This window comes from Brachionichthys hirsutus, chromosome 15 (assembly GCF_040956055.1).
Source record: "Brachionichthys hirsutus isolate HB-005 chromosome 15, CSIRO-AGI_Bhir_v1, whole genome shotgun sequence".
In the NCBI taxonomy this organism is placed as follows: Eukaryota; Metazoa; Chordata; class Actinopteri; order Lophiiformes; family Brachionichthyidae; genus Brachionichthys; species Brachionichthys hirsutus.
In genome coordinates this window covers 10,635,680-10,648,814 of record NC_090911.1, presented here as the reverse complement: position 1 = coordinate 10,648,814, position 13,135 = coordinate 10,635,680, and the positions used below count along the sequence as shown (strand labels likewise).

General features: G+C 48.6%; 2 protein-coding genes across 2 annotated transcripts in view; one reads left to right on the top strand and one right to left on the bottom strand.

Annotated features, from left to right (window-relative positions):
* Nucleotides 1–5,493, top strand: part of pkn2a (protein kinase N2a) — a 10,529-nt gene extending 5,036 nt beyond the window's left edge. The window contains 21 exon segments of the mRNA XM_068748932.1: nt 765–780; nt 783–890; nt 982–1,070; nt 1,072–1,128; nt 1,241–1,463; nt 1,518–1,703; nt 1,790–1,899; nt 2,004–2,147; nt 2,309–2,384; nt 2,615–2,771; nt 2,872–3,001; nt 3,528–3,664; nt 3,749–3,824; nt 3,920–4,011; nt 4,101–4,277; nt 4,360–4,422; nt 4,505–4,581; nt 4,692–4,834; nt 4,926–5,033; nt 5,109–5,189; nt 5,290–5,493. Coding sequence (XP_068605033.1) covers nt 765–780; nt 783–890; nt 982–1,070; nt 1,072–1,128; nt 1,241–1,463; nt 1,518–1,703; nt 1,790–1,899; nt 2,004–2,147; nt 2,309–2,384; nt 2,615–2,771; nt 2,872–3,001; nt 3,528–3,664; nt 3,749–3,824; nt 3,920–4,011; nt 4,101–4,277; nt 4,360–4,422; nt 4,505–4,581; nt 4,692–4,834; nt 4,926–5,033; nt 5,109–5,189; nt 5,290–5,493 — 2,454 coding nt within the window.
* Nucleotides 5,494–8,379: 2,886 nt separating this feature from the next.
* gtf2b (general transcription factor IIB) lies at nt 8,380–12,193 on the bottom strand. Its single transcript, XM_068748744.1, has 7 exons — nt 12,104–12,193; nt 11,298–11,407; nt 9,887–10,020; nt 9,663–9,809; nt 9,429–9,558; nt 8,909–9,190; nt 8,380–8,810 (listed from the first exon to the last, which is right to left on the bottom strand). Exons 1-7 carry the CDS (start codon nt 12,118–12,120, stop codon nt 8,677–8,679), a joined length of 954 nt encoding a protein of 317 aa, XP_068604845.1. The 5' UTR covers nt 12,121–12,193; the 3' UTR covers nt 8,380–8,676.
* Between the last annotated feature and the right edge of the window lie 942 nt (nt 12,194–13,135).

Here is a 13,135-nt window from a genome sequence, read left to right as displayed (position 1 = left end):
TCTGCTTACCTTCGGTTCTAAACGAGTTCCTCTTCGTGCCTGTGTTGCATCATGACCCAGAGGCTTGGAAGGGATTCCCAGACGCATAAATACTTTCACTTTAAAGCTTACGGTAACTTGAGGCGTGTGATCTCTTGAAAACCAAAGTGTCCAGGTTCCGGTCTGCCGCAGGTGGAACGTTTGCTTTTACTGCTTCGCTGTAGGGGGGGGGGACATGAGAACTGCTCTGACACATGCGATTTGTCATACTGTCGTTTGTTCTCTGAGCTCTAACAGCTCTTGTGTGCTCAGAAGCTATCATTTAGCCTAAGTCACCGGGACGAGTGACAGCTGGAGCGCCGGGATCTGCTCATCCTGCTCATCAAAGCCACGTTGCCGAATCTGGCTCTGCTCCCGTCCCTTCTCTGGATCGTGCCCTCCATATCAAGGCGACAGATTACAAATGAGATTTTATTACCTCGTTTGTTTCCGTGTGGTTTTGGTGTAAACTCACTCAAAATATGGAAAACCATTAAGCACTCGGAGATCGCAGACCCTCCGCCAGGGCAGCTCGTTCCCCCTCCTGAGTGGATTTACACTCCACATTGTGATCTGGATCAGCACCGAAATGTTCCAGATTGTTCTCGCTATCTTTATACACCAACCGTGAAAAGTAAAAGCGAATCGGAGTTGATGATAACGGCGTTTTACTGACGTTTGAAGCTGTAAATGGGATTTTCAATGACATTTTTTTATATTGATTGGTGTCTGTCTTCTGATCTTAGGACCGTAAGTTACTAGCGACGCGCAGCAGATGCTTCAGGACAGCAAGACGAAGATCGAGTTCATCCGGATGCAGATCCTCAAGGCCAGCCAGGCCAACGAGTTGAGCTTCGACAACGACCTGATGGGTGAGCCGAGCCTCTGGCCATCGATCGCCGGGGTGACCGTCTCTGGTCTAAAATGAAGGAACCCCTCCATGTGCCCCCCCCCCCCCCCCAGACAAGCCCATCATCAGCCCGCTGGACCTGCGGGTGGAAGAGCTGTGTCACCACGCCAAGATCGAGTCCGCCGTGGCCGAGGGAGCCAAGAAACGTCATGAAACTCCTGGGCTCGGGAAAGGTCACGGAAAAAAAAGCTCATTCGGAGGTTCGGGGATTGTTTCAATCCGGCAGGAGCCGGATTCTCGTCATCCGAGCCCGGAGGCGTCCGTTTATTGATGCGTCCCCTCGTTTCGTCTTCCTTCCTGCTTGTGTTTCAGGCCCAGGCTCGTTTTGATGAGTCCAGTCAAAAGCTCGACCTCCTGCGCTATTCCTTGGAGCAGCGCCTCAACGAGTTGCCGAAGAACCACCCTCGCAGCAGCGGCATCACGGGAAGAGCTGTCCCTGCTGTCCTCCCGGCCCTGAGTCCCAGATCCAGCATCATCGCCACGCAGAACCAGTACAGCACCGTCACCAAGCCCGCCGCGCTCACGGTAAGACGCGGTGGCGGCTATCGATGATCGGCGGATCGGTCTGTGATCGATCGTCTCCTTTCAGGCACGTTGGACGTGAGGCTCATGGGCTGTCAGGATCTTTTGGAAAATGTCCCTGGCCGGTCCAAAGCTGCGTCCGTCCCGCTGCCTGGATGGAGCCCCAGCGAGACGCGCTCCTCCTTCATCAGCCGAGCGAACCGGAACCGCAGCGTGAGTTCCAGAAACCTGACGAAGAGCGAGGAGCTTTCCAGTGAGTAGACCCGGCCTCCTGCGAGCCCACCGCAGCGCGGGACGACTCCGTCTCCAGCGCCGACTGTCTCGCACGTCTCCCCCCAGGTGAGATCAGCGCGGTGTTGAAGCTGGACAACACGGTAGTGGGCCAGACGACCTGGAGGCCCGTCAGCAACCAGGCCTGGGACCAGAAGTTCACGCTGGAGCTGGACCGGGTAGCGCGCTCTCGATCCATGGCGGTGCCGTCGGCCCGGTCCGTCTGGGCGTGTTTCTCATCGGTGTGCGTTTGTGCTTCTGTGTGCCGGTTTGCGTCCTGCAGTCCCGTGAGCTGGAGATCTCCGTGTACTGGCGTGACTGGCGTTCGCTCTGCGCCGTCAAGTTCCTGCGACTGGAGGACTTCCTGGACAACCAGCGTCACGGGATGTGTCTCTACCTGGAGCCGCAGGGGATGCTGTTCGCCGAGGTGCAAACACAAATCCGACACGAGCAAAGTGTTGAAAGGTGCCCCGGGGCTGGTTTCTACGCAGCAGCGGAACAGTCCGTCCATAAAGCAGCTCCCGCAGAGACGTCCGAGGAGACGGCGTCCGTCTCCTCGGACGTCAACGTTTGTCCCCTTTTCTCTAGGTGACGTTTTTCAATCCCGTCATTGAGAGACGACCGAAGCTGCAGAGGCAAAAGAAGATCTTCTCGAAGCAGCAAGGTGTGTGTGTGTGTGTGTGTGTGTGTGTGTGTGTGTGCGCGCGCGTGTGTGTGTGTGTGTGCGTATTTGTGTGTGTGTGTTCTTACACAGGAAAACCATCGTGTGTCTCATAATCCAAATATTCCAGTTAAACTTTATTTGTCTTTTTTCTGTTTGCGCTTTTTCTTCTTCTCATCTTTTCTCTCTCTCTCTCTCTGGCCCCCGCCCCCCCCCCCCCCCCTCTTCACCAGGTAAAACCTTCCTGCGAGCCCCTCAGATGAACATCAACATCGCCACCTGGGGCCGCCTGGTGAGGAGAGCCGTTCCGAACGTCAGCACCAACTCCTTCAGCCCGCAGGCGGCCGACACCGGGCCCAGCAGCCTGCCCGGTTCCCCCTCCCACAGCGGGTACCCCCCCCCCCCCCCCCTCGGCCACACAAGCAGAAAGAAAAGGGCGTCCGCTCTGAAAGAGGCGCCGTTAAAACTGTGTGCCTCTCTTCACACGCAGCGACCCTCTGGTGACCAAGCTGGACTTCGACAGAGAGCCCATCCTCGGACCCAAGCGCTTCCCGGCACCCGACGGCATCCAACAACAACCGCCGGCGCAGGATAAGATTCCCAACAAGGACGAAGTCCAGGTACGGACTTTAATGTCTGTAGATTTATAAAGCGCTGAACTAGAAAAGCAGATCTGGATTGTCATCAAAAGGTTCTACATTGGCCACGTTTATACACCAACCATGAAAAGTAAAAGTGAATCGGAGTATTTTTAACAGTTTTTTAATCCTTAAATGGTTTTCAATGTTAATAATATTTTCCCGACCTCATTCTGGCTCAGATCCAGAAGACATTTATCCAGACGGGTCATATCAGACCCCTTTATGACTGATTTCTGGTGAATGAATTGAATGCAGATTTTTTTCTAAAAGCCTCCATTATCAGTAAATGGGGAAAATCCAGATTATTTTCTATCCAGACGGGTTAGACCATCTTCAGATTTTCTTCATCTGCAGTTTTTCCCGTAATCCAGCTAGCAAACCAACAGCGGCGTCTGAAAACAGAACCTCCTTCTACTCCTGCGGTTCTCGTGACGACACGCCAGACGTAAACAAGTATCTCCGGTTGCGTCGTTGAATTCTAACCGTTCCTGCGTTCCTTCCGCAGGACGCCCTCGCCTCTTTTGACTTCCTGAACAAGAGGAACAGCATAGCGGTGCCGGCGGAGCTGGAGAGACTGGTGGAGCAGGAGATCCAGCATTCGGACCTGGAGATCTCAGCCTTCCAGAAGGATGCCGAGATCAGGTACGAGAGCCGTCTGCTGATTGGAGGAATCGTGACGTGGATGGATTTCACTCATGATGGACGTAAACGCTCCTCCTGTTCCAGGGAAGAAGAGCAGTTCCGCTTCAGCCTCAAGGATTTCAAATGCGTGGCCGTCCTCGGACGCGGTCACTTCGGAAAGGTGCGTTTCATTTCCACACCTGGCTGTCCGGTGGCAGATCATTGTTCTGTGTATTAAAACACCAACAGCTTCTTTTTTTTTTCTTCCCTTCCCAGGTGTTGCTAGCGGAATATAAAAGTACAGGGGAGATGTTCGCCATCAAAGCTCTGAAGAAAGGCGACATCGTGGCGCGCGATGAGGTGGACAGGTAAAGCGCTGTGACGTCATCCATCTTCATATCGGGCTCGCCTGCAACTTCCTCCTCCTCCTCCTCCTCCTCTTCCTCCTTTCTGCCAGCTTGATGTGCGAGAAGAGGATTTTCGAGACGGTCAACAGCGTCCGCCACCCGTTCCTGGTCAACCTGTTTGCGTGTTTCCAGACGCAGGAGCACGTTTGTTTCGTCATGGAGTACGCGGCGGGCGGCGACCTGATGATGCACATCCACGCCGACGTTTTCTCCGAGTCCCGGGCCGTGTGAGTGGCCGCGGCGCCGCTTTTGTCTTTCCGTTTGAGCGGCGGTTCGTAACGAGCCGCGCGTGCGCGTGTGTCTCCGCAGGTTCTACGCCGCCTGCGTCGTTCTGGGTCTGCAGTTTTTACACGACCATAAGATTGTGTACAGGTGAGGAAAGTAAAGGTGGATCCGGTTCTTCTGGTGGCGCCTCGAGCTTTACTCTTTATTTTATTTTATTTTTTACTTGCAGAGATTTGAAGCTGGATAATCTTCTCCTGGATACCGAGGGATACGTAAAGATCGCCGACTTCGGGCTTTGTAAAGAAGGTGAAATAGAAATCCGTGTCGTAACCATTAAACCGACGGCCGCTAACATTCAGGAACCCCCCCCCCCGCCCCCCCCAAGAAACGACGGTCTTTTTCTGTTCTCCTTCCAGGAATGGGTTTCCGGGATCGCACGAGCACGTTCTGCGGGACCCCCGAGTTTTTAGCCCCAGAGGTTTTAACTGAGACGTCGTACACTCGTGCCGTCGACTGGTGGGGGCTGGGCGTCCTGATCTTTGAGATGCTGGTCGGGGAGGTGAGTGCGCCCTCCGCTCAAGAACGTTCGGCGCCTGGAGCGTCGCCGCGGCGCCTCATTTTCGTTGTCTTTCTCACCCACTCTTCGTCAGTCGCCGTTCCCCGGCGACGATGAGGAGGAGGTGTTCGACAGCATCGTCAACGACGAGGTCCGCTACCCGCGGTTCCTCTCGACCGAGGCCATCTCCATCATGAGGAGGGTGTGTAGAGCGACTGGGGGGGGGGGCTGGTGCTTGTTGGCAGTTTGATTTCTTTTTTTATGTTTTCCTGTGCAGCTTTTGAGGAGGAGCCCCGAACGAAGGCTGGGAGCCGGCGAGAAGGACGCGGAGGAGGTGAAGAAGCATCTCTTCTTCAGGGTCAGGAGCCACAAACCTCCATTTCAAATCTTCTCTTTTCCACTTTACGGTCGCTCTTTCGGTGGCGGCGCTTTAAAACGCGCGCTCTGTTTCTTGGTAGAACACGGATTGGAGCGGGCTGCTGGCCAAGAAGGTGAAGCCGCCGTTTGTGCCGACCATTCAGGGCTCCAATGACGTCAGCAACTTCGACGAGGAATTTACCTCCGAGGCGCCGATCCTAACGCCGCCCCGGGAAGCCAGGGCGCTGAACTCTGACGAGCAGAACATGTTCTCTGACTTTGATTACATCGCTGACTGGTGCTAGCCCCCCCGACCCCCCCCCCCCCCACCCACTGTGAACCGACCAACCAGCAAGCGATGGCTGTCGCTCACACCTCCTCTCCTTTGGTGGAGGAGCAGCGGCAAATGTGGCTCCCTGAGCCGCCACACAAAAAACGGCCACCGAGAAGAAACTCCAGAAGTCTCCCGAGGACCCCCCCCCCCCCCCCCCCGACTTATTTTTTTAATACACATGAAGAACTTTTTGAATTATTTTTTTTTATATATATATAAAAAAAGAGCGAAAACAAGTGAAACTCTTGCCAGAGAGCGGAGGAGGAGAGACGCTTCCTCCTCCTCCTCCTCCTCTTCCTCGTCGTGTCTATTGTCTGACCACTGAGAATGTTTTTCATATGAACTCCGAAAAGACGGAAACATCACAATCATGCTATTCAGTGTCACCGTCTCCAGACGTGTACAGATTATATTCAGTCGTGTTTTTTATCGTGTTCTTTCGTTCATTGCGAGGTCCTCTCCATCGCTGTAAGACGTTTATCTCGTGATGAAATTGATCGATCAGCTGCATCCAGCATCTTGACGACGACTACTGCTGCTTCGTGATGTGAAACCCAACGCTTGGTGTCTTTGTGTCCCGCTGAAGCTCTCGGATCAATCGCAAGGAATCATTTAAAATAGGTTGGCCAGCCTGGCGCCCTCTAGTGGTTGTGTAATTCACCTTAAGATGAACTCGGCTTTGGGGAATTCAAAGTGCCGCTTGATGTTTCAGTTTACTTGAAGCACTGAAATCAAACCTTTAACATTCAATCGTTGTTCCCGAGCTGAGTTCAGTTGTCTCGCTTGTTATAAAAAAACATTTTCTTGTTACCTCAAAGCGAGTCTCAGTTACAGCTACCGAAAACCAAATTCATCCACGAAGCAGCAGGATGAGTCTCCACGAGGTTTTAGGACCGATGACGATCAGAGAGACCTTTATCGATGTCAACCCCCCCCCCCCTACAGTTCTGTGATCTGTGTCAAGTGTTCCAGTGCAACCAGCTGACTTCCTGTTGATAAGAAATCACTACAGGGGAGGGCAGGGTATGTTATACATACTGTATGTTCATGTTCACAATTTATCTGAAAGCACTAATTTTTATCCGTTTTAATTATCTGCATTTCTTAAGAATGAAAATAGATTGTACAGTTTTTTTTATTCTTTGCTTGTGCATGTCGGAACAGGCAGAAAAAAAGCTTTATGGATGGTACACCAATACTCACGACTGTTGCGGTTCATCCCGGTGTTTAAAAGAAAAAAACAAAACAGGAATGGCATTTCTTCCGTGTTTGTTGCCCATCATGAATGCACAAATTAAACATTTGTAATATTGACTTGACTTGTATTTGTCCCCCTTGACAGTCAAAACACCTCGGTTTAACCTTTTAATCCCCCTGACCATAAAATATTTTGATATTTAGAAAATTATTCTGGCGCCCCAGTTGAGTTGGTACAAATGCAGTACCTGGCGCTGACAGAAGGGGGCAGCGGCTTTCGGTGCTGAAACGCCGCCGCAGCAAGAAGAAGAGCGGAACTAGTGAAAGTAAACATGACCTCAATTTGACCTGTTTACGTCTCTTTGAAGTTCCTGTGTTTTGTTTAACGTTAAATATGAAACCAGAACAGGAATAATGTAGAAAGTCAGAGTATCAAAAGACGAATTATTAACTTATGCGACATTTGTTGTGAAGGATTTGGCTGCTTGTATCTCTCCGTCATTTTTATGTTGACAAAAAAACGGACGTGGTGCAAAAAAAATATCATTTCAGCGTGTGCATTTTACATTTAAACATTGTTGCCTACTGGTTTTTAAATATCACACCAGTTCGGACTGGAAATACCCGCCGCTCCATAAATAGGTGATTACAAATGTAAATGCTGCTGCCCTCAGGCAGTATCCGACACCTGACAGGTTTTAAGATCCAAATGAATAATTATTCATGTGTGAAACTCTGCGGTCATGTTTACACCAGCCATTTGAGCAAAAATACATGTCTACCGTAAGGATGTAATGCACTTTTAAATCTCTACATTTATTTTGTCATTCCTTCTTTTAGACACGGTTTAAGTTTTTTAAGGACCAGACGGTGTCACCGAGTCCTTGTGTGTCGATCAATCCGTGTTTGTTTACTTCTACGAAGAGCTCAGGGTTGACTCGGCAGTATTTTACTTATTTCATTTCCTGTGTAGCAACAGGAAGTGGATTTATTGACACCTCACACTCTTTAGGTTGGATAGGATTAGAAACGAGACAAGAGGGACAGTGAAGGTTAGACATTCTGGAGACGAGGTCAGAGAGACCAGACTTTGATGGTTTGGACATGTCCAGAGGAGAGACAGGGACTATATCGGTAGAAGGATGCTGAGGATGGAGCTGCCAGGGAACAGGGCTAGAGGTCGACCCAGGAGAAGATACATGGACGTAGGGAGGGAGGACATGAGTGTTTGGTGTTGGCGAGGACGATGCAAAGGACAGGGTGAAGTGGAGAAGGCTGATTCGCTGTGGCGACCCCCCCCCTGATGGGACAAGCCGAAAGAAAGACAGCTTGTTTGTTCATGGGGGGGGCAATCTTTATCCTCCATTCTGCACGATGGTATAATTTAAACTTCAGACATTGAACTGCCTGTATAGTATTCATAAATATATTACTGTAATCTAGTTTGAAAATAAAGCATATTCAATGTTTAAATTGTGATACAGGTTTTTTTTTATTATTTACATTTAATTCCTGACATGAAACCCTTTTTGTGAAGTACATTCCAACGTCAATGCTCTTACATTTCACTAAACTGAGTCACTATTGTTTGTCAGCAGCCCACCCATCAGTTAGCCGATTGGTCCAGCGGATCGTCTCCACGGCAATAAGATCAACACGCTTTAATGAAATATTTTTATTTGTTAAATTACTTGAAAACAATTCAAACAAACTAACAAAATAGGCGCTTGCTCATTTTCCTACAAAGAGCAAACTCGTGTATTCGGCGTGAAAGCCTGAAATCGCAAGCGCCAGTCACATTTCCCCACTTGGACATATATACACGTTGCAGTATATACACTCAAATAAAAATAAAAATAGTGTGAGCACAGCCTGCGAAGCCGCTCCTGCAAGCACTGGAATGTGTTAATTTCATTCCAACGCCCCCCCCCGTGAGTACGGCGGGACGACAGCATGTTCACAGTTGTGGCAGCTTATCGACGGGGGTGTCAAATTTGAAGTCCGGAGGGAACAGTTCTGCGGCGCGGGGGTAGATGAGCCGGTAGGACTGTCTGATTGTCACGTCTGCGACGCCGGCGATATCTCCGATTTCTGCGGAGGCATCAGAGTTCATGAAATCTGAAGCCTGCTTTTTTGTTTAGAACCTTAGAAAAAAGAAAACGGACGCCATGTGTGTGTGCTATTCTCACCCTTCTGTGTCTTCTTCTCCGCAGAGGCCTGGGAAGCCATGTAGATGGCCGCGGCGGCCACCGAGATGGGGCTCCTGCCGGGCACCAGGTCGAGCTCCACGGCCTTCCTGGCGATGTAGGTGGCCGCCATCTGGACCTGCTTGGGCAAGCCCAGGTTGGAGCAGAAGCGGGACATGAAGTCCCCAGTGGTGATGAGGTCGACGCTCGTCTCCAGTGCCTTCAGGATCAGCTTGAAGCACCGGCCAATTTCCTTCTTGGAGATGCGAGAGACGGCGCAGATCTCTGCGTCGGGAAAAGCGAGAAGATGACGATTAATGGGGCGGAGGAAGGATAAATTAAAAATAAATAAACGACGGAGGACTCTTTCTGCGTGGATGAAGTGCATCGTATTTCCTGGATGAATCCTTTTCATTTTATATAAAAGGATATCCCTGTGAATTAAAAAGTAGTTCCCTCCCTAGAAACTCGCAACCTGAGAAACGGAGCAGACAGCAAAGAGGGAAAAAAGGTTCACGCCGACCTTTAAAGGTTCTTGGAACGCCTTCCTGTCGGCACGCGATGTAGAGGCAGGCCGAAGCGATGGCATCGTTGGCCCGACCCTTCAGGCTCTTCTGCTCGTAAACCTGCTTGAACAAATTGTTCGTTCGGTCCTGAAGAACAAACATTTTTAAGGAAGCAGAACTTTCAGTCTTCTCAGCCCGTTCCGGCGTTCGGCACACTCGCCGCTCGTACTTCAGACGCGTCTGAAACTCACCACGATGTTCCTCGGCAGGTTGATGCGATCCGCCATGGTGCTGATTTCTTTAAAAGCGTTGAGCATGGCTCGGTCCGAGCTGCTCATAGTCCGGCGGTTCTGGTACTTGGAGTTTCCGAATTCATCAAAACTCGCCGCGCCCGTTCCCTGCAGTGGAAAACGGTGGAATTCAAGCGAAGCTATAATAACTTGAAGATCTACTCGCCGGACGCCGCGAGGCCAACCTTGCTGATCATGGTGGTGAGGTCGCCTCCGTTCAGCAGTGGGTTCTGGGCGTCGCCCACTCGGGATGGATCTTTGAGGGCCTTCTCATTGGAGAACGTCCTCCACTCTGAGCCGACGTCAATGACTCGATCACCTGAGGGGCAACGGTTTGAACGTTTTAAAAATCAGCGTGAAACCGGAGCGGCTCCCAGAGCGCAAAGCGCCGCCAACTTCAAACGCTCCGACGCAGCAATTCAGAAGCTTTTAGGTATTATTCAGAAAATGTTCTTTGTCAAAGCCTTAAATAAAGACAGCAGCCCCCCCACATTATCTGGATCCAGACCAAATCACCTGCTCACACATTCATAAACGGCTGCACGTCCCTCCTGAATAATTAGCCATGTCATTCAGCGCATCGGTTTTATGACTCCGCCCCGTTCTCGACATTGTGGCTTTGGATCTGCCTCAGCCGTAACCGTTTCCTTGTTGCAAAATGATCAAAGCCATCAAAGATTCAGGGTAAACCATCCGAACATGACCGTATTCCAGTTATCGAGACTGACTGTTCTTTGAACTGTGTCGTGTACGGGAGGATTAGATTTCTGCTAGTCTAATCCTGTCTTTCTAATATCTGGAGGCCAGCTGATCCCGAAGGGAGCAGGAAGAGAAAGCGCTTCAGCTCCCGCCTGACCTGCCCTGTGCTCAGGGGGCTCATTAGAGGAGGACTGTGTTCCATTACAGATCCCCATCTGCAGTCCGCATCTCCTGTTAAGTACACCATGTATACCTGCGCGTGTATTACGATAAATTACATATTAAATAAATGACTAGCCTCGGCTACAAGTACACGTCAAACAATTGTAAAACAAAATTGACGGTAATGTCTTCATCTTTACGTCCTGTGCAAAATGATTTGTTCTTGCAGCAGCAACGCTGATGTGGGTGTTTCTTCTTTTTTTTTTTTTTATATCTGATAATTCTTGTCTCTGGCCGGAGCAAAGAAATTAGAGGCACTTCCATCACTTAAATTATAAAGAACATTTCCTTCTACAGCTGGTTCACTAGGTTGTTCACATCTGTAGATTACATTTAAGAAATAGATACAGAATGAAACTGGCTTTGTGAAAAACATTTTCATTTTGAGTCTTAATGCAATTTGAGTTCCAGAGCAATCACGATATTCTCAGGAGCAAAGGTGTTGAAACCTCATGAAAAAAAAACACAAATATTTTTGCAAGCCGTCGCTGCTCGAATGCCGAAAGCAGACGAGTTTGAACGTCTGACTCTGAGGTGAGAAGAATTTAGAACAAAGATGTAAAAAGAGATCAACAACAGGAAACCGAAACGCAGAGGAAGGACGCGTTCCAGCACCGAACTCTACGCTTCTAACAAAACCAAAAATTAAACGGAGCTACAAGCGCACACACTCACCTACTACAAGCCCACATTCAGGGCAAATCATGTCCCCCGCCCGGTAGTCCTCCACCAGGATGGCATCGGGGTGGTTGGGACAATGAACCCTGGGAAGCGCGAGACCGTCTCTGCAACAATAGCAGCGCAGTTCAGCGACAAAGACAAAGAAAGAGGAGAAAGAAAATGAAAACAGGCCGAGTAAACTCTGATGTCCTAAAGAATTCAACCTGCGAGCAGAATGACGTGTAATAGAACACAAAGCGTGTACAAGTACAATAGAAAGATAACCACTGAGGTGATTCAAATGTTTGTTTTTTTAATGCTTCCACATCATTTTCTTCTTCTGTTGTTTAGAAGGAACCTCCAGTTAATATTCTCCCACATCAGTTTATTGATCACATGAATGGGCAACGGAGACCGAAAGATCAGAAACGCCTGAAGTTCTTGGACTGTGTCAACATGAGAATCCGGATATTCAGGTGAGGGATGTTTCACCTCCAGTCGCGTTAACCGATATGTCAACAGCAGACAGAGCCCCGAGACCGCTAACAACAATTATTTAGACACTTATTGGACAGTTCAGCACCGCCGTAACGTTACCGAACGCCGGGAAGCTCAAGCTAGCCAAACGAAGTCCACCATACTGGAGGCTAGCGCTGTGAAATACAATATGATGACAGCGGCTGTGACTTCTAGCAACGACTAACAAGCTAGCTCTCTAACATGACGTTCCCCCCGTTAAACCGACACCTTTAAGGAAACGTAAATTCCAAAAGTCTCACTAGAAGAATGAAAATTGAAAATCGGTCAAAGTTACTACGCACCGGCTCGTCGACGCCATAGCACTCCCGACTCTGTCCGTCCGTCACGCAAGCGTACGGGTGTCGCACTCGTATTTATAGCATTTCCTGATCACGTGTCCTTTGGAGTACAGTATCCCGTGAGGCCCAAACGACATGAGTATATGGTTTTTTTTTGCGGGTTTTATTTTAAGCATAATTTACTACGGAAGTAAAATTCAACAAATGCATTTCGTACATTGTTAGTGGATGTGCTGTTTAGATTGAAATACATAACGTACTTACTGCGTATATATATATATACAATTTAAATACATACAGTACTTAATGTACATACTGCATACATATCTACTGTACATACATTACTACATACTCTTTATATACAATATGTATTCACTGCACATACAATTTATACTGATTCATTGCAATAAATGAAAAAAATCTACTTTTAATGTTTTCCTGAATAAATATTTACAATTTTTCCATGTGAATTGACTGAAACTTCCTGGATTGTGCTGCTAATAATAATTTAGAAGCAGGTTCATACTGTTTCAACTGAGTAGTGTCTCTATCTTTCTTATTATTAATACCATATTAAAAATGATGATTCTAGGACACTGTAGGAAACATTTCAGATATGAGGAACTTGGAAAGAATCGATCAAAACAGTTTGGGTGGTATTAGTATAAAACTGTACAGCCTTCTAAGCATATACTTTCCCTTTCATTAGAATTTGAGATTGGCTGGTTGTCGTGTATGAAAACACAATGGTCACAATAAAAAGTAATATAAATGGACATCTGATATTTCTGAACTATGAATCTGTGGAATCTGCTGATAAAAAGGGGCCTGTGATATTTCTGCCGGGCTGTGCCAGCCTGTGTCTCTGACGCAGTACCAATCTGTGACTGCTCTGCTCTCTGCATAAATCAGGCCCGAGACTGAAGCCACACAGAGTCAATAGAGCCTCTCTAGAAACGGAATATCTAGGAATTACATATCATATTGTCGCAAAAGCATCATTAGCTTTCTAGCTTTACAACATTTATTTTTAAA